This window comes from Styela clava, chromosome 9 (genome assembly GCF_964204865.1).
Source record: "Styela clava chromosome 9, kaStyClav1.hap1.2, whole genome shotgun sequence".
NCBI classification, from domain to species: domain Eukaryota; kingdom Metazoa; phylum Chordata; class Ascidiacea; order Stolidobranchia; family Styelidae; genus Styela; species Styela clava.
Window position 1 is genome coordinate 2,553,274 of NC_135258.1, and position 24,275 is coordinate 2,577,548.

Consider the following 24,275-nt stretch of genomic DNA (forward strand, 5'->3'; position numbering starts at 1 on the left):
CCACATAGACTGGCGGGCCATGTAAGTGTGTTGTAAAGCAAGTTTCTCAAGCTGTTTTTTAGCTTTAAATCTCGAAATTTGGTTTTAGTTTGGTTGTGGCAGCATCAGGCAGGCCGGATTAAATTACCCAATGAGCCAGATTTGGTTTGCGAGCCGTAGTTTGCTCATGTCAGCTTTAGACAATCAAAAACAACCTAAATAGCATATCTGCTTAGTTCTCCACAATGTTGACAAACTTGATATAAGTGACCAAAGTTCATTGTTCAAAATGAAAGTGGTTTTATGACTCATGAATTAATCTTTCGAAATCATTCATTTGTCAACACAAAAAGTGTGTGTTCAGACAGACGCAAATTAAAATTGAAATAAAGGTTTTATTAGATGTTCTACATCAGTGATTCCCAACCTTGAAGGGCTTGCGCCACCTTCTGGAGGCTTTTAGCACTCATGGCCCCCCTGTTTATCAAGCCAGTGGTATATACAATACTATTTTGATTGTAGATTTCAAAACTTAATATGTTAAAACAATTTATGCCCAACAAAGTGAAAACACCCTCTTATATAACCTTATCAAGCAATGAAACTAGCAAGAATGGAGATTTTTTTTGTGACTGAACTGTAATGGAGGAGCCTAGGTTGCCGCGGTACCCCGGTTGAAACTCATTGGTACAAAGAGTATGTATGTGACCTTAAAAAATAAAAATGTATTCTTTCAATCTCTCAAAACTGTGGTGAATCCAACACACGCCCAAATAAGTGTTAAATATCACCTTATCATAGAATTCATGGCATGATCACAAAACAAATAGAAACTGTCAAAAGTATCGGAACTTAGCACGGTCCTACTTGAACAAAGTCTATCTGCGTCATTCAACCCCTGCCCACATTCTTAAAAAACAATTCTAACAATCAAAGTTGGTCCAAAGATAAATATAATTTTATCCTTGTTTTATCATATTTTTAAGCCTGGCAGTTATAAAACACAGTTCCCCTAAATACTATGAATTAGTGAATCATTTACTAAATTACAGTCCAAATCATTTATAAGCGAAAGAATTTGTTTTCTATTTTAAGATACGGGAAGACTGCCAGACAGATGGTATGCACTTACATTATCTCCAATAAATAGGTGATAGGTAGGGGATGGGTATTCTCAAACATCAAGCTTTCAAAAAAATAAAAAATAACTGGCTTACACATCCTATACCACACATAGAATGGTAACCGGACGAGAGGCCGTGGTTCGCCAAGTGATAGGATAAATATGTAAACCCTATCCTACTTGATGATTTTGGAATCGAATCGAATATTTTTTCAAATCGAGTCAAATCTTGGAAGATATGTAATCGTATGCATTTTATTTGTTGTGATGATCCTTCGGGAACATTAATTACTTAAACAGCTTGCTGGGTGTTCACACATAATTAGAAACATATTAGATAGATAGATAGATAGTTTATTTCGAAAACTCCATAACAAACATAAATTAAAAATGGAGAATTCTGGAGGGCAAGCAAAACCTATAAAAAAAGTTTAAAACATGAGAACTATCTCATATGCCTGCCCACCATCACGCACACAAAAACACAAGCCCAATTAAATGAGGCTTGGGCCAAACCTAAACAAACAAAATATACGATAGTATTAAACTTTCGGGCTGTTGTACCTTTAACAATCACGTTGATCATGACCAATACCTACAACCTCATGCAAAGATAATGTGGGGAGTGGAATGTAATAAATTTGCGACGATAGTCATACTCATGAAGCCATGAAAGCTTCAAGAAAAACCAAGCCATGAAAAACTACACTGATTGCTAGATTGGGCATTCAGATTTGGATATTTTATCAAAATCTCACTGAGAAGGAGGTATATGTCAGGATTACATCTGAAAAATCTGGTGTCACAACCACCCATGGTTTGAGAACCCCTGGGTCACGGTAATAGACCTAATTATTTTAATATTGTATTTTACAAATTTAGAAAAACAAGATAGCCCATTACTCCACCTAGTGGTAAATATGACTGTCCGCTTGTCCAAATCTCTAATCAGAACGAAGATTTAAAAAGCGCATCATAACCCATATGCCTTACCTGACAATTACACATTGGTCTTTCTGTGTCCTCTTCATGTTGAAGTAAGCATTGTCTGCAATCGCAAATATATGTGGCGGCAATTCTCCAATTTTTCTGTTCGTATACATGCGTATGTGATCCACCTCATACAAGGGAAGGATTTGATAGGGATTGACAGCCACAAGGATTGAACCAGTGTAGGTCTGTAACACAGAATGTCAACATGTATAAATAATATAAGGTGCTCCCGTAGTATGTGCACCAAGATGGCACACAACCTGAACATAGTATGTGTACCAGGTTAGGGTTAGGCCATAATTTTATTCCAATTTTCCTTACTTTAGTTCTATTAACGAGTTCGGGAACTAGCCAGTGATTCCAGCAGTATTTGTACTTGAAACTATGGTCTAACCCTAACCAGGTACACATACTATGTTCAGGTTGTGTGCCATCTTGGTTCACATACTACAGGAGTGCCCAATAGAAACGTATATTCTTAATTAAAAGCATTTTCATACTGAATTTAGTCAAATGATAACCATATTCAATAAGCTAACTAACTGAAACTAGAATGTTCTTCGCCCAACTAATAATACCCAATTTCAAAAGCATTCTCATACAAATTAAACTAGATGTTTTTAACTCATGCGTCTGCGTCTGCTTTAAAAGTTAAATTTCAATCTTATGTGTTTTATCTGCGCTGTAGAATCAAAATATGGAGTCCCCCTATAGTATGTTTTTAATGATATTTTTAGAGTGGTATACATATTAAAACTTTTCTGCGTCAGAGCCAACTTTTTGAATTTTCTGAAATCAAGAACCGGAGTCAGAATATCAGACTTTGAATGGTGATAAACTCAAAAATTATAAACATTACCAACAGACAAAAAAATAAAATTTGTTTTTCAAGTCTGGAATTGATACCAAAATTCCTATTTATCTTGAGTTGAAAGTTATTTTTGTTAAGCACAGCTGTAGTTGTCTTTAAATATCTCGAAATTTGAAGTCAAAGACGGCAGTGAATTTTCCCCGATTCAATATCACATCCTTAATATTTTACAGTATAATTGAAATTAAACCTTACACCAGACAACACACATTTATTTTAAAGTTACCTTTCCACTTGCATATGTCTGTGTCCCGCAAAAGTAACAAACAAAAAGAATTATTAGGTATAAAAGGTTTAATGTTTAAAATAATATTCAGGATTTTAATGGGACCATATTTTGCAAGAGGGACATTTGACGAACTGTCAAAAAAAAAATTCGGTACTCCTGTAGTATGTGCACCAAGAAGGCGGACACAGGAAAGTAGTGTGTGTACCAGGTTGGGGTTAAGCCATAACTTCGGGTACAAATACTACAGGAGTCACTTGGCTAGTCCCCTAGCACGTATTAAAACTAAAATAAAAAAAATTGAAATAAATTATGGCCTGGTACACATACTACGTTCCAGTGTCCACCATATTGGTGCACATACTACGGGAGCCCAAAATTTCAATAAAATTAGAGGTTAAGAGTCTTCATATAAGCGTAAGATCATTATTGATGAAGTGTGTACTCGGGGTATTTGCTATTTTGGGGATTCATTTTTTGGAATTCAGCCAAATCATGGCTCTTTGAACTGGGGATCCCAACCTTGCAACACATATAAACAAATTTAAATAAAAATAATTTCTTGATTTTAGAATCCAACTTTCATCACTCACATAAATTTTATTTTCATAATATCTGATGAGTAAATTTCTGAGGATTCCTGCTTCATTAAGATCGCCAAGTCTGATCATGTCCTCAACTCCTTCTACAGATGTTGGATGCATCACTTTGATCTTTGCTGAAGCAAACTTCAACCATCTTTCCTGAAAAATTAATCAAATGTTTTCAGTTTTTGATTAGAAAAAATAAGAATTCACAGATCCACACTCGAATAACTTCTGTGCAAGGCCCTAGTTTGGATTTAGTTATGTATTAGACCCTGGTGGCATGACAGAAGCACATAAAATTAGTAACCGATTGGCTAGAAGAAAGTTCACCACATTTTGTCAAAGACGGTTCTTGAGAGAGACCTTTTTTAAATTCTAAAGTCCCCCCTCTTGGAAATATCTGAATCCCAGAAGCTTCCTTAGATGTTATAGATTATACATACTACTGTAACTTTTAGGTCCATCTTCCCAACAGGAGCAAAATTTGTAATCAATTAGCTTAAATGGGGGTAAGCTTGAAGGGGACTCCTCCCAACAGACATGTAGTGGATAATGGCAACCAAAATACATGTGAAACATAGAACGGCCATGAAGAGCTACGCTTCGAAAATGTAATGTTGCGAGCGCACGAGATTGAGATTTCACTGCACAAATGGTTTGGTGGTACTGCGCAATGGAGCAGTTGCGCACCTCAGAGGGAACCTTAGAACATCTTATTGGCTTTATCTCTCCCAGGTAAATATTTATGTTACCCTACTTATTCTATTTTACTTATTTTCTGCCCTGAAAATAAATATTACCGTAATTTAATGTTACCCATCTTACTAACCTTTTTCTCATCGTCCAGTACTTTTATTTGTCCACCTTGTGATGATTTGACCATCGCACCCAACGGTACCGAGCACTGAGACTGAGGGTCTGCATCCAATAACCAGACATGGTCGCCCTAGAAACAAGAAAATGGTTATGAGTGTGGTAAAAAAGATGGTAGATCTCATAATGTATGCCCACAAATAGGGGTGCTTATTAAAAATAACAATATTTGTTAGATTTGGGGGCGGCGGTGTGGCTCAACGGGCTAAACATTAGGAATACGCTCGCCACTGCACCACTAATTACTCTGCGTGGGTTCGCAGGTTCGAATCCCATGCAGGGATGGTAACCGTACGAGAGGTCGTGGTTCGCCATATGGATAAGCCATCTTATCGGCTTTCCTCTCCCCGGGGATAAATATGTAAATCCTATCCTCCTATCCTACTTGATCTTGTCCGCCTTATTTTTTCATTTCATATGACTTATTTTGTTCATTCACAGCACACAGTACAAATTTACTTGAACAAATCCTAAATAGTCCGAAGTGCACACCGATGAACACAAAGTTTAAAATATCCCATTCCATACTATCAACAGCTGCTTTTGAGATCTGTGTTCGGAAGGCAAAAAAATCCCAGTACTACAAAAAATTCAACATGTGCTAGTAACCTACCTTTTGAACAGTTGTGGAACCTTTTGCCAGAAAATGTCGACCAAAAAAATTTGACATGCTAAGGCCTAGATTACAGTGAATAGCTAGCAGTTGTTATCAATATATGATAGATAAGTCAATAGTTTGCAGTTTACGATTTCATTTTTTTCAACTCATACTGTAAATAGTACCCATAATAACCCATAACCTCACAAACCCATAATATACTGTTATTTTATATCCCCAACACACAATACCCAGAACCCATAAATCAAGAATGTAACAGTCCGCACCCATTCAAGCACACAATTCCAACAGAAGTTAAGCATTCCCATGTATTGTGAGTGTTGTTCAAATATTTAATCTAATTTTATTTGCTTTTGTTACCTATAAGTGCTATAGTCGTATGATTGCTTATCATCGGAAATCAGCAAAACTCAATAATTTCTGCTTCCCAACTACTTCATAAAATAATATTTTTGAATGTATGAATTGAATGTCCATTAAGTCTTGAAATTTTTTAAAATTGCAAAGGGAATTCATCGATACCATATTTAGTTTTGGCCTTCACAGATGTATCAAATGAAAAAAAATACTTAAACAATTACTGATTAAAAAACAACAAACCTGGTTGAGATATATTGAGAGCTGATTTCCTAACAAAATTGGAATTGTGAAGGGACTTTATGGACACCCTGTTATATTCAATGAATCTGTTTTCATGAATAATATGGTATATTGAACACATTCTGAAATATGAATTTTTGATATGCAATATGGAATCTATTCAAACTTGGCTACTTCAGCGAAGAATGCTTCTAGAAACCTAATGTGTATTGAATGAATGAATTTTAATTTAGGTAAAGAACACTTTAGTAGTAATCAGGGATGGCGAAAACTGAATGTCCTATGTAAATACAATCGCAGTGGACCTCAAACTATCATGGGGCGCATTCTTATTCTATGTACAAGTAATTATTTTTAACCAGTATATCCATGTATAATAAAAGTGATATACTTCATTACTTTATTATATGCCAGAATTATGAGGTGAAGTTGCCTTGATCATAATTTTAATATTCAGTTGAAAATATTGAAATATTGACAAATTCAATTCTTTTAGATTCTCCTATCTCTACTCATACTGGGTACCACACAATCTATTTTACATAAGGACCCGCCAGTCCTGTCTGCTACTGACCACTTTCTATTTTCCAGATAAAAATTAGGTGATATATCACTAACATACAAGCTGACTGATTTCTTTCTAACTAACTCACCCCTAGCACGACCAGCAAACAAGAAATGACCAGAGTAAATATTTGTTTAGGCATTCCATATGTGATCACACCATTACATTTCGGAATATTGTGTGTTTACATTGCTATATGTAATTTTAGATACATGTGGGAAATAGGGTTTGAAATAGATTTAACAAGCAGGGATTGGATTTGTGAATGAATTAAAAGATATCTTATAATATTTAATATAATATAACATAATATTATTATTAACAGATGCCCACCAGCTTATCCCAGGTGTTAAGTAGGTGGAAATTGCAGAAATAGGGATAAAAAAGTCGCTCAATGCTGTGGCTGTGTGTACATAGCCTTTTTCAGAGTGAAGATTTGAAATTGCCTCAAAGAAGAATTATGCTTCGTTGGCATGTTGCCAATTTCTCAGCCTTCCCCTCTACAAGATAAAAATAATGAAATCGAAACATAAAAAGCTGATTTACTAATTCCACAACCATCATGGACTGGTAACCATCACCATGCACAAATATGAAAAATCATGTCCCTCAGATAGACACTATAAAAATAAAAATAACAGCTTTAATCCAGTAATAAGCCATATGATTAATCCTTCCTATCATCTTTCTTCTTGACATTGTCGAATTCTGACAATATTTCTACATTTTTACAGATAACGAAAATTCGACTTCATTCTGAATTCTAAAACAGCCCCTCAAACAGGCAACGCCTTCCAATTAACAAAACTTTTAAAAACACAATATGTAGTTCAAGTAGGCTCAAGTACTATTGAATCCCACTTCACTATCTAGCTATCTTAAGTTCTTTAACTACTAGGCCAACGTAGCTTGGAAACTTAGTTTTACAATTGACAGATCATATCGAGCGTTGGCGCCATGTATAGAATATATTTTTTTGATTATGTAAGCCTTTTTGTGTCTTTCGTTCTGAACAAGGCTCTGCCCTATCTAGCTATTTTATGATCTTAAACTTCGATGGCAACGAAGCTCAGAAACTCGGCTTAATTTGAATTTGAATTTTTCTATACGATATCCAGAGCCAAAGCAACATAGAAACTATTTTCAGATCTAAACGTTCTTCCTTCATATAAGCATAAGATAGTCTATCATAACTTACAACATCAGCCATTTAATGTGAATATTTGATAAACAGTGGCCGCCTTCAAGTCATAAATGAACATTTATGAACATAATTTAAAGATGGGCCATGCTTAAGTAGCATGTAATAGCAGTATTTTGTGTACGGCCAAGTTAAAATTAGGAAGTACTTCTCTAATTGGGAATAAATAATTCATCAGGTATGCGAAGTATTATTATCAGCTGATATATAAAAAGGTGGAAAATGAGTCCATTCTCAAAGACTAAATAGTAATTGCTTATAAAACTATAAAAGCATTTGTGAACAGACAATTCAAATAATTTGTTCAATGACCTATTAGCTAGAGAAGGGCTTCCCAAACTGAGGGTCGTGACCACGTAGAAGGGCGTGCAACAAATTATAGAGATCTCAAACAGTACAGCAATTCCATGCAAAGTACTATATGTATTGTACTTTATTAGACTTTTGATTCGAAACACAATTTTTAAAACTGATGCACAACATTAATCTCACAATTTCGAGAGAATACATAGAATTCAAACCCCACCCCTACCCCTGGATTAGCTCTTGAACACAATACACCTGGTTCTAAATACTTTCAATAGTTATTCACCTATTCAGAGATGAGACTCCTCTACTTCTATCTGAATCACCTTGCTTTGAGCGATTTAACTCGAAAATTTTTTCCCATCTTGGCACATCTCTACTTGATGTCTCAATATTGAATATCATACTATATGTAAATAGAAAAGTTTGAAAAACGCTTCAATTTATACTTAGTAAAACCAAAATTGATCTCACAATAGAGAAGTCTTAGGAAAATGTTTCAGTTCAATTTTACCATACCAAACAAAATATCTTGCCACAACTTCATATCCTGTCTAAAAGTCATCTTCAGAAGTCTATAATGATTATTCATCATTCGATATATAAATAGGAAAGCCTTCAGAAAACATTTCAATTTATACTGAATAATCTGAAAATTTATTTCATTCCATAAAGCATGGGCCTAACATAAAATATATGAATTAAATCCGGCCCAAAGATGAGCAGGGTATAACATCAACATCTCGAAAATGAATGCTAATTAGACTATTTAATAATGCGGGCCAGATTTGAAATAAGGATAAATTGAATCATATCACGTTTGAATGAACATATTATGATGTAACAAAGGCTGACATAGCCTCTTTATGTGACATAATAATAGGTTATGGACATATTCATAATACAATGAAAACTTAACATAATTCACTTTTGAAAGGATTTTGGGCCTTTATAATGAAAGGTGCCTATTATATTAGGTTATAAGGTAGATTAAAATAGTGTGTACCCAAATACCATTTTTTTCCTAGAGCGGCGGTGTGACACACCGTTCTATGCATTAGGAATAGAGGTAACATCGGGCCCAAAAATACCAGCCCGGGCCGACCCAGGCCCGTAGGTATTAAACCCGACTCGACCGAGCCCGATTAATTAATTGAATTTGCAGGCCCAAGCCACAAGAAAACCCGAAATTTCATATTTTATTCAGGGGTTCATTGTATTGTCATTGCAAGAGTTAGGTAAAGTATGTGTCGTGTCGATGAGGCAATCTGTTTTTTTGCAAACCACGGTCTCTCGTGGCCAAAACAAGGCCGAAAAAAAAGTCAGCGATAGAGAAGCCCGACCCGACCCGACTTGACCTGAATGTAATGATTAGCATTTCAGGCTCGACCCGACCAAAATTTCGGGTCGAGTTCATGCTTCAGATCTCAGCTCTAATTAGAAATACATTTGCCCCGCATCTCTGAAAACGTCTTGGGTTGACTCAAATAATAAGATAATAAGAAGATTATGTGTCCATTAAAATAATAACTCATATGGGAACACTGATTCTACTGTAAAGTCAAAAATATCCCAATAGCAGAAAAGATAACACACAAGGCAAAAACATAGGACGAGGATGAGGCTTATACAAGAGATATGAAAATACTACACGGACAACCTGTAAGACAGTAGTTGACGAAGTTTATCTACTACTGGGCCAATCAAACGCATTTCCGGTAACGTAAGTATACAACGGGCATGTGCTTTTGGGTAGGGTAATCACTACAAAAACAAAAGGGACACAACAACCATTGTTATGACATATATCCCAACATAGATAATAACATTATGAGCACTTTTCATGTTATGCAATGAAAGGAGGTCGTTAAAAGGCCCCAAAAATTTATTTATGGACCGTTGTTTGCCAACAACTGCTGTAAGGAGATGCCAGATATTTTCCATGCTTCCTAAATTTGTGCTAATAATTTAATTTTGGCGCTCCCAAAGTATGTGTACCAAGATTTATGTTTAGAAAATTGATAAAATTACCATTCATAACATTTCAGTATTTTTCAACATATTTTGAACAAACTGACTAACTCTCTAGCACCACCAGACGGATATTGCACACTTCCTTAACTTCAAAATAAAACCAGTTTTCTGATTCAAATCTCAAATCTCTTTCACACTGGTTTGCATTAGATAACCATATGTTTAACTTTTTTGAAATATTAGTTTTAGACACAGAATAATTAACTAAAAACCAAAATAAGGGTAAATAATGTTTAAAATGGACTAGTCAAGTTTATCACACAATGACTAAATAGGATGATATGGAAAACAGAAGATTAATCCTAAAACCCTTGGTGCTGTAGTACATAAATCTCATGGACGTACAGTCCAAAAAACACCCTTCCCCCCAAAGCTCAAAATAATAAAATTAGTAATTATCCTGTTAGGGTTAGGGCTAGGAATGCAGATTGCGCAGGAAATTCGAACTTTTAAATAATTGACAGCCCAAACCCTAACTGAATAATTATTAATTTGTTATTTTAAAGGTGTTTTTCTCAAATTTCACATTTTTGCATTAGTGGAGGCCTATATTTTTATTTCTCTCCATTGCTGTTGGCTGAGCCATATTGTTCACCTTATTCATTGCATGTTTGTGGTTGAATATTTAAAAGGGAAAACAGGATTTAGTATATAATCGTGACAATTACAGCATTAATAATACAGTAGTTCGGACAGGAAATGTCAATTAGTATACTTTAGCTGATACACTGATAAAATTTGATTTTCGTTACCTCCCTATTTCCAGTAAAGCTTAAGAGTAGACCAGAAAATAATACAACATATCCTATATAATGGTGTACAACCTTAAGATAGTATATTTCACTTTTTTTGCAAATACAGTTAAAGCATGCACCCACGTCCTCGAACAAATGTTGTAAAAATACCGATGGAGGGCTTTTTGTAAAATGAAAAATAAAATCAGCTTTGCACTTATCATTGTGGCCTCCTTAAAAACTTCCATGGGCCCCAGTTTGGGAACTGCTGTTCTATAGCTTCGCAGCTCTTGGAATGTCAAAATTGAATTTTGTATATTTTCACCACAAAATCAAATATTCAAAGACTCACCTCCCGAATCAACGCCATCTTGACTCTTTGCTCTGTTCAGAGTTTTTGTTTCTTCCAAGTTTTTCTGTTAATGTTAAAATTGCATTATAAAGTTGGCTTGAAATGATTAAAAAACAAATAGGTAAAGTATGGAGCTCAAACAGGGCAACATAAAATGACACATAAACTGGAGCAGTTGAACACATACTCCAGAGAACCACATGAAAATTAGTTTGATGAACACAAACAACACATAATAAATAAAAGCACATAAAGCATGAGTTAGATTTATAACACAAGACAACACAATAAAAGCACATACACATAGCATAAAAGTCAGATTTAGAGTTGATAATTAATTGTTCAAAATACCTTATAAACAATGATATTCCTTTCCACAATTTCAAAGTGCCTTAGCTAGAGTAATGGTTGTTAGGATAAGATAACTGTGAAAACATCATAAACGTTATTTTATGAAAAAACTTCTAAAAAGAATTGGCACGATGTATCAGAATAAAGGGTTCTCTACAAGCATCCACGAATACATAATCTAATTGTATGGATGGAAATCAGGATCTCACAAGATGCCATAAGTTACTATCAGCTTCCTTGATAAATAGGAAAAACTATAATTAATTGGTTTAAACTGGTCAAAGCGAGTTCAAGTTGGTTCAAATTAGTTCATTCTTTCTATCTGTATGACTCAAACGTCTAAATGACATATTTCATTCCAATTCTAAGTCTTGCCTGACCACGAAAATCTCCCATTTCAATTATTCATTGTTTCCTATTTGCAAACAAAGCAGATAACATACCTATTGTACAGTCATAATTCATGAAACCAAACCTCTATGCTGTCATAGGGTAACCAACTGTTGCGTCACAATCATTTATAATTAATGTATTGCGTAAACATTGTTAACTAACGAAGATAACAACCAGCTGGGTGGGAAATTGCCTGAGGCTAATTAGTTATTGTCAGATTGATAAAAACGGTTTGACTGTTTGGACCTGGAGTGGATGTGTGGGACATTTTGATAAATTGTTGTCGTGGAAGAATCATTCTTTCTGCAACTATTGAATCAACCGACCCAAAATCTTTAGTACTTACGATGGAAGAAGTGACTAATATGGGGCCTGAGGGGTCATTTAATTCACCCACAATTATATTACGTATTAGTTAAAGTCTGATACCTCCAAAATATAGAAATTACTTATGAATTAATCTGCTTGCCCAAAGCCTTGTTTAGATATCAGGTAAGCACACTCCTCTTTCGGAAGTGTAGTGTATGTACCAGGATAGAGTTAGGGCATAATTTTATTTTAATTTTCCTCATTTTAGTTCATTTACGAGTTCGGAAACTGTCTGTGTTTGTCAAGTGAATATACCCCCTGCGCATAGGTTTCAGTACCTTTACACAACTTGATGTAAAGTAGGCGAATAAAATTAGTTGCCTCCATATTGGTACACTTTTCTGGAGCGCCACTCCTTTACCATAACTTCTTATATAAGATATAATTGTATTTAACCACCTCACTTTCTTGCTCATGCTATCATTAGCTACCCCCTAAGGACTCACATAAATTCCTATTTAAAAGGGTAATACCACCAGAACAAAAGAAAAAGAATGATAACTAGTTGGTCTTGTAGAAAGCAAATTACTAACATATAATAGGGCTTTATATGTAATAAGTGACTTATAAGGTAATTTTCCAGTTATCTGTCTCTTGCCAATTTTAACTAAAAATAAGAATCATTCCATGTATGGGGAATACATAAATCATGCTTTATTTGTTAAAATTAGGATTGGACCATGCTTGGGGCGAAGGTTTGATAATATGCATTACTTTATCTTCGTCTGTGTTGTTTGCATTGTGGGGTAATAATTAACAGGTTTATGAGCCAATAATTCTTCTTTTCCTGTTACTGTGATGTCATATTGACTTATGCAATAATTGATAAAAGAGAAAGCAGTATCAGTTTTGCGATGGCACAAATGAAAGTCATGACTCTATGACAAAACAAAGATTTCAACAATTTGAGTAAACAGGCACACCTATATATACATTAAGTTGATTGCCGTCATTTATTTTATGCGACGCTCTCACATTTTCGTCTGAACAAGGCTCTACGCAAGCAGCCACTGATATGTGGTGATTCACTCTTATGAAAAAGAGCGCTCCCGTAGTATTCGTACCAAGATTGCGCACCACCTGCTAACTCTAAACTGGTACACATACTATGTTCAGGTTGTGCGCCATCTTGGTACAAATACTATGGAAGTACCTGGAAAAGTGTAATTTTTTCGACCCGGTATTTCTACCAAATTTATTACACCCAAGAACTTGACTTCTCACTTCCCATCAGGGGCATACCCAGGGAAGGAATTGTGGGTCGGTTCCCCCCTTCCTCCCTTTTTGAAAAGTAAAAAAGCATTTTTCTGCATTCTTTACCTTGGCAATTAGAAATGTAAGAATCCCCATTGATAATTCCTAGCTGAGCCTCTGTTCTGCATTCTGCATTCTTTACCTTGGCAATTAGAAATGTAAGAATCCCCATTGATAATTCCTAGCTAAGCCTCTGTTCCTCATCTCAATACTAAATATCCATAGTCTAAGACAGAGATGTGCAACCTGCGGCCCGCGGGCCAAATGTGGCCTACAAGGAAAAATGTGCGGCCCATGGAGAATTGTCCATTTGGATCGTGTGCTGCCCGGAAAACGAGTTTTTAATTTAATTTAATCTGATACATGCAAGTAATTCTAATGCCTCACAATGCCCTAACATCTAGCTTGTGCGACGTCAACAACGCATGTCATAAGATGAATTACCAAAATTTTTGTGCTTGCAACTACCAGAAAGCCTATGTTAAATAACAACGCATGTCATAAGATGAACACCCAAAATTTTTGTGCTTGCAACTACCAGAAAGCCTATGTTAAATAAAAGTGCAGGCCACGGTTTCATCCAGTTTTTTGTATCTGGCACTTTCGTAATAAGAGTTACGCGCACCCCGCGTCTAAAACATTGCTGTGCAACAGGTGGCCCGCAGGCCACAATCAGGCCCGCTAAGCCATTTAGTGTGGCTCTTGTCAATACTTAGTTTTTCCCCCATCAAAATAAAAATCCGTTTCCGACAGTTTATTAACAGGTGCTTACATTGGTAAAAATACATAATGTTTTTTTTGATCTTGTCACTGCGTTGAATCTTTCGCCATTTTCCCGGTGCCTTTATAACTGTAACGCTTAGCGATGGCCACACTGCGCATTTTAATGTGGCGCAGTCAGATTTCTTTGATTAAATAGGTCACCGACAAAAATGTCGCACATCCCTGGCCTAACGTTTCAACCCCTTGGCTAATACTAATTAAATATTGTCCTACGTAACTGATCCCTGTCCGTCAAATCATCACATAAATACACAGACTTACAAATCACCTAGAATAATTACGCTCGCTACAGCGTCCTCGCATCACACTCATGAATATCCACCAGCGCGAAAGCGTAGAGAAAAGATAAGTAATTTATTCTACTGAGCGCATCAAATGTCTACAAAATCACTACCCGCTGCAAAAATTGACAAATTAACACGATATAACCGAGTCTGCAATGCACGTCAACTACTATAGCTATCTTATGTACAGACACCTCGATTAGGCAAAAATTTACGAAAATACATTTATGTTAGAATGCAGCAAGGCTAACGAAATAATTGAGAACAGTAACATTTACGCGTGCAACGACATTCTTGCAATATATGCGTATGGCTTCGCTAGCGCAAATGCATAGTATAAAAACTCTAACCTGGTACACATACTACGTTCCGGTGTCCGCCATCTTGGTTCACATACTTCGGGAGTATCGAAAAATAGGTAGATGCATCAACAAACCCCCAACCTATATTTACAACACTAATACCTATCAATCAGGGTTGTGCAAAACTAACTATCTTTCCTTGCTCTATGCTTTGGCGCTGATGGATCCGTATGCGTGTACCGCAAGGATAACTAATCCTATACCCGACATGGAATGGTAACCGGACGAGAAGCCGTGATTAAAAACGAATTAAATACAAACTCGACAACTACTACACGTTATAAAATTTGCCAAAGTTGAAATAAAAATGTACAATTGATACTGCTATACTACCTACCTTATGTAACTGACACCACGGTCAGGCGGAAAAGATACAAAAATACATTTATGTTAGTGTGCAGCAAGACTAAGGAAATACTTGAGAACAGTATCATTTACTCTTGCTACAGCATCCCTGCGTTATATGCATATTTCCTATGCATGGAAGAAAAATAGGTAGATGAATTCATAGAATTGATAATTGCAACAACTAATACCTATCAATATGGGTTACGCGAGACTGACTATCTTGCTCTATTCCTTCGCGCTAGTGGGGATCAGTATGCGATTAATGCAAATATGGTGTAGCAAGAGTACAGATATCTATACTAAGTGATATATCGTTTTAGATTATGCATGTCTAACTATTTATTCTTGCTCTATTCTGGCGCCACAGCTCTAACCGCAACTTAATGGTTACGCGCTACCGCTTAAAAGAAAACTGAAAACTGCAAACATACAACTAACACTGCAATACAAATGTTGTATAAATCACTGAACCTGCTACGAAGCCATAAACCAAACGCATGGAAGCGAAGTCGAAGAATTCAACGCCGGAGGCAAATTTATCAAATCGCTGAATGTTTTTTCACGCCCAACTAGACCGTATACCAGGTGTTGTTTATCAGATATCCATCAAAGATGATTCACATCAAGGCGAAAGGATAGACGCCGGATCATGCGTTGGAAAGGTCCCAATCACTACTAAAGTTTTTGGTTCCCTATTTATAAAAATAATAATAATGAAACTGTTGTTCTATGCTATCTGAAATTGAATAAGTAAGTTTCAGTATTCATGGAAAATCGGGTCCGAGTTACGATTAATTTGCAACATTTTTCATACTTCGGCGCAAAATTTGAGAACCACTGATCTTTCTGGTGGTTTTACAATATATACACATTTTTATGTTTTATTTTAAACCCCGTAAAATAGTTTTCTGTTTGGGATATGAATTGATATTCCGTGGCACACTCAAACCAATCTAGAGTTTGTACTTTAGAATCGGACACGTAGCCTAACCCAGTACAAGGGCATACCAGGAATTCTGTGTGTGGGTCGGAACTCTACCCACCCCCTCGACCCCCTTTTGAATGTAAAAAAAAAGACAATCGTATGTATCATACATGGCATCATACTCACGTCTTTGGCCTCCGAACGTAACCGCTAGCTTGTATGTATACCTTGGCAATTATGCATTTTAGAATTCTTAGCCACGCTCCTCACTCAGAACACATATCAAATTTAATTCACCTGTACAGGAGAAATTTTTCGATGTATTCGATCTAATATTCTAATTCGCATGCTAAGCACTGGCTGATATGAAGTAATTATCCATCATCAAACCAAATACGCTTTTCCGTGTTGCCTAATCCCTTAACCACATCGCGCCCTTAATCAGAAACATTCGGTTATTCAAGCAGACAACCTTGACACACCCCGTTTGCACACAAATGACGCGATTCCTGGCGGATAATAAAATCATACAATGAGTTTAATTTAATGTTCGGAAAATCGTAAATGTATAGCTTGCTTTATTTAACTTTATGTGTAACCCTTAGCCTTGCGTAGTCTACTTTTCTGATACATAACAGAATAAGAATTCTGATATTTTACAAATAAACCAGCAAAAATGGCAAAATATGAAAAATATACGGTATTAGCCTAAACTTAATATTAAAAAAGCGTAAATTCGTCGACTTTATAAGTAACTCATACGCAAAGTTGTAAAAATAATAGTGTCGTACCTCTTACATATTTTCTTCAAAAAGCCGATAAAATAGCGTACCGCGAGACTTGAAAATTGTCTGGTTGCGCATAATAGTAATTTCACCTTACTTATTATGCTAGGTAGGTTTTCTGCTTAAAATATACGACTTAATCCCCTCTACCAAACTTTCTTCGCCCCCCCCCCCCATTTTTATAATTTATAAACTTTACCTATCTGATGTTTATCATTAAGTCTAGACCGCTTTATGATAAACTAGAACGGATTATTGATTTTTTATAATTTGAACATTAACACAAAAATATATAAAAAAAATTAGTAATGTTAACTTTGATTTAACTGGTATTAAAACTGACGATCACTTTAGCTCTGCTGAACTCAAATTATTGCGCTATAAAGATTGATATTATAATATTAAGAATTAATCAAGAATAAGTTTATGATGATTTCATAACGAGGATTTTTTAGATCCTAAATTTTATTGTAACTTCAAAATTTTTGTGAATAATCTGGTTTTTGTTAACTGTCTATAAGTACGCGTGGCTGGAGGGTCCTTCATAGTATATATCAGTAAATATTAGAATTTACTCGTTTCAAAGTAAGAGCGTTAATAATAAAAAGTAGGATTTACATATGACATGGACAAACTACAGCAGCGGGCCAAATCCGGCCCGTTGGTACTCCAATCTGGCCCGCCTGATTCTGCCACAACCAAAACCAAATGCTGATGTTTTAACTAAAAAATAGTTCAAGGAATTTGTTGAGATTGCGATTAAATTTTGTTATTGCATGAGGCTTATTGTTTTCCACTTTTTCCTTTGTAATACTGTAAATAAAATTCTGTTAGTAAACTTTTTACGACAGGCTGATATGACCTGCCAATCTAGGCGGGCAAAAACTTTGGGTGCTCCGGTAGTATGTGCACCAAGATGGCGCACAACCTGAACATAGCATGTTTACCAAGTTAAGTTCAGATTGTGCGTCATCTTAGTTCACATACTACGGGAGGGCCAACTTTTCGCTACTGGTTCAAAAACCGTGCAAAAACCTGGTTCACAAGATAGCGGAAATGTACTAGATAATTCGTGGCGTATGTTCCCTGTCTATAAGTGCTCGTAGCTGGATAATATATAGATCAAAAGTATATATCGGCAAATATTAGATTATTTACTCGTTTAAGCAAGGACGTTAATAATAAAAAGTAGCGATTTTAAATCAGGGTTGGGTAAAATTTTGCCTATTTAGACTGGCGGGCCATGTGGGTGTGCGTGTGACGTACAAGTTACATTTTATGAACGATATTTACAGTGTTACAAAAGCAAAAGTGGAAAACAATAGGTCTTGTGCCAAAACTAAATTTAATCGCAATCTCAACAAATTTTCTGAGCTATTTTTTAGCTGAAACATCAAAATTTGATTTTTGGGCGGGCCATTTTGAATTACCCGACGGGCCATATTTGGCCCGCGGGCCGTAGTTTGCCCAGGTCATGTCAGGTTTACATTAATACCGGAAATGTAGATAATTCGGGGGCGTATGTTCCTTGGGGAAATAGTTCCCAAACTTTTTGTTCGTGCGGCGAGAGAAAAACTCCCGACGCACTGATACAAGAAAAAAATTGCTGCTTTTAAATAAAACTCAATTTTGTGATCGTTATTGTGTACTTTATGCTTAAATTTTTAAACGTGTAGACATGACGGCAAAAGTCAACTCTCTTCCTCATCTCTGCCTAATTTTCCTTTTGAAACACTAAGAAAATCACTCATGCTCGCTAAACTCATATATCAGTTATGTTTAACACAATACGTTAATTTTCTTTAGGCGGTGGGGGGGGGGGGGGGGGGCGGTGTTTTTTGTCGGGGACCTTGCACAAAAAAATCCGAATAGATCACTAATATAAAAGTCACAAGCCACCGAGGTCCATGCTTATTATTATGCTATTTCCGTATCCCAAATATTGAACTGCCTTATCGACTTTCTTCTTAAAATGTTCCTATTCGTATATCTTAGTAAATCTCGTATTCTATTCCTATACAGGTTTACTCAATACTAAGTAGATTCCAAATACTATTATGTTTAAACGATTCATGCTCAATAGATGAAAAAGACACAGTGAAATAACCTTATGAAGTTATGCAACTAGAGTTTTTTAACGGAGAGTTTTCTGGTGAAAGTAAAATCAATCTCGCGCGTAGCATTGCGGCCACGGACCCACAGTCCCCGAACTCGTAATAGAACTAAACTAAGAAAAATTGGAATAAAATTATGACCTAACCCTAACCTGGTACATACACTACGGGAGTACCCGATGTCTTTATAAACTTGACGGTAGCGGTTTCATCTAGTTAGCTATGCTCGCGTTGATTCAATGTTTTTATTTTGAAAAGGCGTTGTTACATCTGGCAAGCCTTGTTAGCAGTGATAATTGCATTGATAACCATCGACGCATAATCAATGACCTTGAATAGGAAAGCTACCGTAAATAAATTAAGTTTAAAAGTATTCGACCAGTGATGTCGACTCTTTGTCGTAGTAAAGGATATCTGACGCAGTATTCATCAAACTTTTCATCATCACGACCTACTTGGAACTGCCAATTTTTTTCGTGACCCACGGGAACCGAAATGAAAATAGTTATTTTGTCGTCTATTAAACTGATTACGTAATCAAAATAAGATAGGGCAGGGGTGTTTTTTATTTTTATTAGCCTCTCGTCCAATTACCAGTACTTAAGCAGATAAACTTATACATATGCACATATGGCAGGTTTGCAGGCGACATACGGGATCGACAAGAATAGTTGTGATATTGAACGCTAATAAATGGGATGGATTAGGTTATTAACCTTCTACTGTCAATGAAGCGCAACCACCTCATTGGTTTTATATGCCTATGTTTGTTTATATGGCGCGGCGGTGTGGCTCAACGGGCTAAGCGGTAGGAATACGCTCGCCACCGCACCTCTAAATACTCTGCGTGGGTTCGCAGGTTCGAATCCCATGCAGGGATGGTTATGTGCGAGAGGATTGCTAGACTCCTCGCCGTCGTTGGGTGGTTCACGTAACCGCTGGTCGGTTACGGCTTCCTCTACCACCAAGTCCATGCTTCCGAAAGCAAACAATATAACTAATCCCATACCCGACTTGGAATGGTAACCGGACGAGAGGCCGTGGTTCGCCATATGGATAAGCCGTCTTATCGGCTTTCCTCTCCCCCGGGATAAATATGTAAATCCTATCCTATATTTCGAAATTATTTTATCGTCTTGTCCGCATTTTTGAATGAATTTGCGAGGTAAATAGCTGTGCGATGGCTGATAATTTTCAACGCGCATCACGATTTGCCAATCGTTGAGAGGATCCGACAGTTTGACAACCGCTTAATTGGAAATAAATGACTACTTTTGAGATGTTTAAACTTAGATAATTACCTCCGGGTTGTGTGTGACAAGTCTGGAAATAAAACTGAGGGTTTTGGGGATTAAAGCTTGACGATGTGGTGCACTGTGCTAAACGTTAGGAATACGCTCGCCACTGCTCCTCAGATTACCCTGCATGGAGATAGATAATGATTTATTTCCGATACAAGTACATAATACAATAAGCAAACAACAATAAGAATATGAATGTATACGGAAGGTGACGGGCAAGACTTCCAAGGTCAACAAGGTCGACCGACCTCTAAGGTGAGATTCTACCAAGACAGGACACTCTAAAGCAGGCATCATAATTACAATAAAGAAATATAAATTTTTGAGTTTTAAGCCCGGTTAAGAGGCCCCAGAAATCAATTCCCCGAAAGCATTGGAATTGGAATAAAAATTACAAGGAACAAGAACATCACATGATTACGCTGATCATGTTTTTAATAGTAATTAAAAATGCAAAAAAAATGGGTTTGAAGGTTCGAATCCCACGCGGGAATAATTATATGCAAGAGGTCTGCTGGACTCCTCGCTGCCGTAGGGTGGTTCACGTAACCGCTGGTTTGATTACGGCTTCCTCTACCTAAGTCCATGCATCTGAAACAAATAACTTCCTAACTAATCCCATACCATTAAGCCGTTTCATCGACTTTCCTATACGTAACTTTTATCCTAGGAACAAGTCGAGAGGTTGTGATTTGCCAAATGATTAGGCCGGCTTGAACATGAAATTTCTATTGTATCCTGCCCTCGTTTTATTTTGACCATACGAAAATGTAATTCCGAGTTCATAAGATTTTCAACATCGAATCCAAACTCTAAAATAGATCCCAACAGAGTAAAATGAATTATTTTCAGTTTGCAAGCTTTTTTCAATGTTCATAGTTAGAAGTTTTATCTCTAATCAGCGATTTTCGAAATTTTAATCCACCCGGATAGTTTAAAATTTGACTCCTACATTTATAAATTTTATTGAAATCGAACAACCGCGAGATGACGCTATCAAGCAATAACAATTATTTTCTCTGTTCAAGTAGTTCAGTCCTGAAATAGTTTGATATACATGGATACGAGCCCCTTCGCCGAAGTCGCGGAAAATTTGTCAAAGAAGGGAACGGTGACCGTCACAGGGAATCAGCTGACGTTTGTCGTCGATAATTTGGCAGAGAAAGTTAAGAAGAGTTCCAGGCTGATGTCTGATGATGGTGAGAATTGTGGTCGTTTACAAGTGATTTTGATGTGATTTCCTGTTTCAGTGTTTATTCAGATTTGTAGAAAGGAAACCTTGTACAATTAAACAAAAGAATAAATAATTTATTAAATTGAAAACACATGGAATTCCGGTAGAAAGTAAAAAAAATTGAGGGAAACCAAAATCTGAAAAAAGCATCAAGTTTTCGACTACTGGACTAAGCAATCCCAACAAACAATCAAGTAATGCTTACATACTCAAAGTTTTTGTTGTCTCACAATGGGTCTTAGTAGCGCTTGGCATTCCAGTGTTAACCCTAAAGCTATGATCTGAAGCCAGGTGGGGCCTGAAATGTCGATCATTACGCTCGGGTTGGGCTTCTCTAACGCTGACTTTTTTTTAAATAAATAATATGTTCCTAAACAATATATACTAAAACCATGTGTAGATACTAAACTAAGGAAAACGGGTCGAGTTTAATACCCACGGGGTCGGGCCAGGGCTGGAATTTTTGGGCCCGACCTTACCTCTAGTTCACACATAATTTTACTCAGAGATGAGTTTCCTTCACTTTGCAGTGATTGGCTGTTACATTGTGTCACGTTTTCAATTTGTTACTGTGTTTAATAAGACTCTGCTATTTATTGATACGGCAACTCTACACTCAAAACAGCAAACATACCTTTAAGGCAGCCGATGTCCTGTGAAGGCAGCCGATGTCCTGTGATCTCTCATATCAGGATCATTGCGATGAGAAAACGAAAGAAATAGCTTGCTCGATTTCGAGTGATCGTCTGCGCATGGAGGGCCTTATTATGTCGTAGTGACATAATTTTTGGATGACGTAGTCAGGTGGGGGTTAGGAATGACATATGCAAAAATTGTCGAGCGAGGCCAACTAGAAGTACTTGTTGTACTAAACTATATCAGCCCAGAAATTCCTTAACTATTTTTATTTTTTAGATTCTAGTCGGCGGACGTCCAGTTGTTCAATTCCTTCCACCAGTGGATGGTCTGACGTACCAGCCATTGATGGAGGTATTCTTGAGAATTTAGAAAAACAGACTCAAAAATTGTCAGAAAGTTTGGACAAAATTATAGAAAAGTTGACAAAGAAATTACACGAGGTAGGTGTTGGCATAACCCAAGCTGATTGAATATTTGAATTCATTTATAATCAAAACCTTAGGCTTTGATTTAATTTTTGATAGCTGTAGAAAATAGAGAACAAATCATACTTCTGGACAAAACTCTTTGTCAAATAAACACGTTAAGCGTTGAGAGCCTCGTTGATATTGGCATCACAGGTCAAAGTTCTAATTCTTTCACCTTGCTCAAGGCGTGATGGTTTTGATTAGCAAGGTCAACTGAAATGATTCATGCTCTTCCAAATTTTAAAGCTCTGTATAACCAGTTGCTTCTTATATATAGGGTGTCCATAAATTCCCTTTACAATTTCAATTTTGTTATGAAGTCAGTTCTCAATATATCTTAACCTGGTTTTGTTGTATAAAAAATTGTATTTTCAGACCTCAGCGATAACGGTAGGATATTGCCAAACATACAGCGACGCAGCGAACACTATGGGTGTTGAGGCAGATGAGTCTGTCAAGTCAATGTATATGTTGATTGCACATTGTGAGGAATTGGACAAAGCAATGGCTCCGGTTTATAAGGTTCATAGCAAAATGTGAGTGAGATATTATTTTGAAGTACTCATCTCTGAGAGAGAGTTATGGGCACTCAATCAGAAATAAAGGAGACTTATCAACCCCTGCTTTCTAGTTGTTTTTATTGTCTATTTAATTGATTATTGGACAACATTTCACATTTTTTTAGTTACAAAATTTTTATTGAATCTATTTTTCAGAAAGCACATTAAAACCGTCCTGGCTGCATTGGAGTCCCAGGTCACATGAAAGAAGAAAGAACTCAATTTTCAGAAAAATTTGAAGAAAGAACTGAAGGTTGAAGATCTAATGATCAAAGCAATTAGTGCACTTATGTGTATACAATATCATCGTTTTCACTGACTAAATCAGCGTTTTTTTACTCCCGTAGTATGTGTACCAGTTTAGGCCATAATTTTTTTCTGATTTTCCTTATTTTTTGTTCTATTACGAGTTCGGAGACTGTGTTAGACAAGTGAATATACCCCCTGTCAATAGATTTCATTCCTTGTACACAACTTGATGTAAAGTAATGAGGCTTGACCCTAATCTGGTACACACACTACGGGAGTACCCCAATTTTTCACTCATCACATGTGCAGACAATGAATGCTTCGTTTGCAGTAAAAATGTGACCCCAAGCTGAATCCACATTGGACCAGATAAAAAATTTGGCCGCACCTCGTAAATTGTCTTTGCCTTCACACGAGCCATTTTTAGACATTCCGCGCGACCCATACTTTAAGAACCACTGGACTGAATCCTCCACCATGCCATTGTGCTAGTGAAACCTACCAGGGCTCTAAATCGAATTGTGACTCAAACGTTTAAAATTTCAGGAATTGGAATCTAGTTTTGGGCCACTGTTGTCGTCCCATTTGGCTAGGACTCGTATTGCATGTTGTCTATATATAGCCACTGTGAATTTAAATATAGAATCAAATAAACTTGTTGCCTCGTGTAAAGTGTTGTTTTATTTATCCCGGGACAGAGGGAAGTTAGGAAGGGCTCAATCAAATCAAGGCCTCTCTTCCCAAGGGCCACTGCAGAAGGGAGGAATATTGGTTAGAGCAATATACATAATGTC

The 24,275-nt window shown here is 36.5% G+C and overlaps 2 protein-coding genes across 7 annotated transcripts in view; one reads left to right on the forward strand and one right to left on the reverse strand.

Moving 5' to 3' along the window:
- LOC120339313 (unconventional myosin-VIIa-like) overlaps positions 1–11,511 on the reverse strand; it is a 62,417-nt gene extending 50,906 nt beyond the window's left edge. For 3 of the 6 annotated variants that reach the window (XM_039407410.2, XM_078115948.1, XM_039407406.2), the window contains exons 1-5: positions 5,266–5,681; positions 4,609–4,725; positions 3,786–3,935; positions 3,193–3,210; positions 2,096–2,280 (exon numbers count right to left, since the gene is read on the reverse strand). In XM_039407410.2, the coding sequence (XP_039263344.2) occupies positions 2,096–2,280; positions 3,193–3,210; positions 3,786–3,935; positions 4,609–4,725; positions 5,266–5,322 (527 nt within the window). In that variant the 5' untranslated portion in view covers positions 5,323–5,681. Of the gene's footprint in view, positions 1–2,095; positions 2,281–3,192; positions 3,211–3,785; positions 3,936–4,608; positions 4,726–5,265; positions 5,682–11,063; positions 11,128–11,414 lie in introns of those variants that run through there. The other 3 variants (XM_078115949.1, XM_078115947.1, XM_039407411.2) reach the window with 3 other exon arrangements.
- A 9,832-nt stretch (positions 11,512–21,343) lies between these two features.
- On the forward strand, positions 21,344–24,087 carry LOC120339362 (BLOC-1-related complex subunit 6-like). Its single transcript, XM_039407470.2, has 4 exons — positions 21,344–21,531; positions 22,482–22,645; positions 23,048–23,208; positions 23,389–24,087. Exons 1-4 carry the CDS (start codon positions 21,390–21,392, stop codon positions 23,435–23,437), a joined length of 516 nt encoding a protein of 171 aa, XP_039263404.2. The 5' UTR covers positions 21,344–21,389; the 3' UTR covers positions 23,438–24,087.
- Positions 24,088–24,275: the final 188 nt, after the last annotated feature.

What these genes read in the sequence shown, in the direction of transcription:
- LOC120339362 (XM_039407470.2), top strand. Translation starts at nt 21,390, where the DNA reads ATGGATACGAGCCCCTTCGCCGAAGTCGCGGAAAATTTGTCAAAGAAG. An exon ending in CAGGCTGATGTCTGATGATG is followed by an intron (nt 21,532 to 22,481) that starts GTGAGAATTGTG and finishes TTTATTTTTTAG; the next exon opens with ATTCTAGTCGGCGGACGTCC. An exon ending in TATAAGGTTCATAGCAAAAT is followed by an intron (nt 23,209 to 23,388) that starts GTGAGTGAGATA and finishes TCTATTTTTCAG; the next exon opens with AAAGCACATTAAAACCGTCC.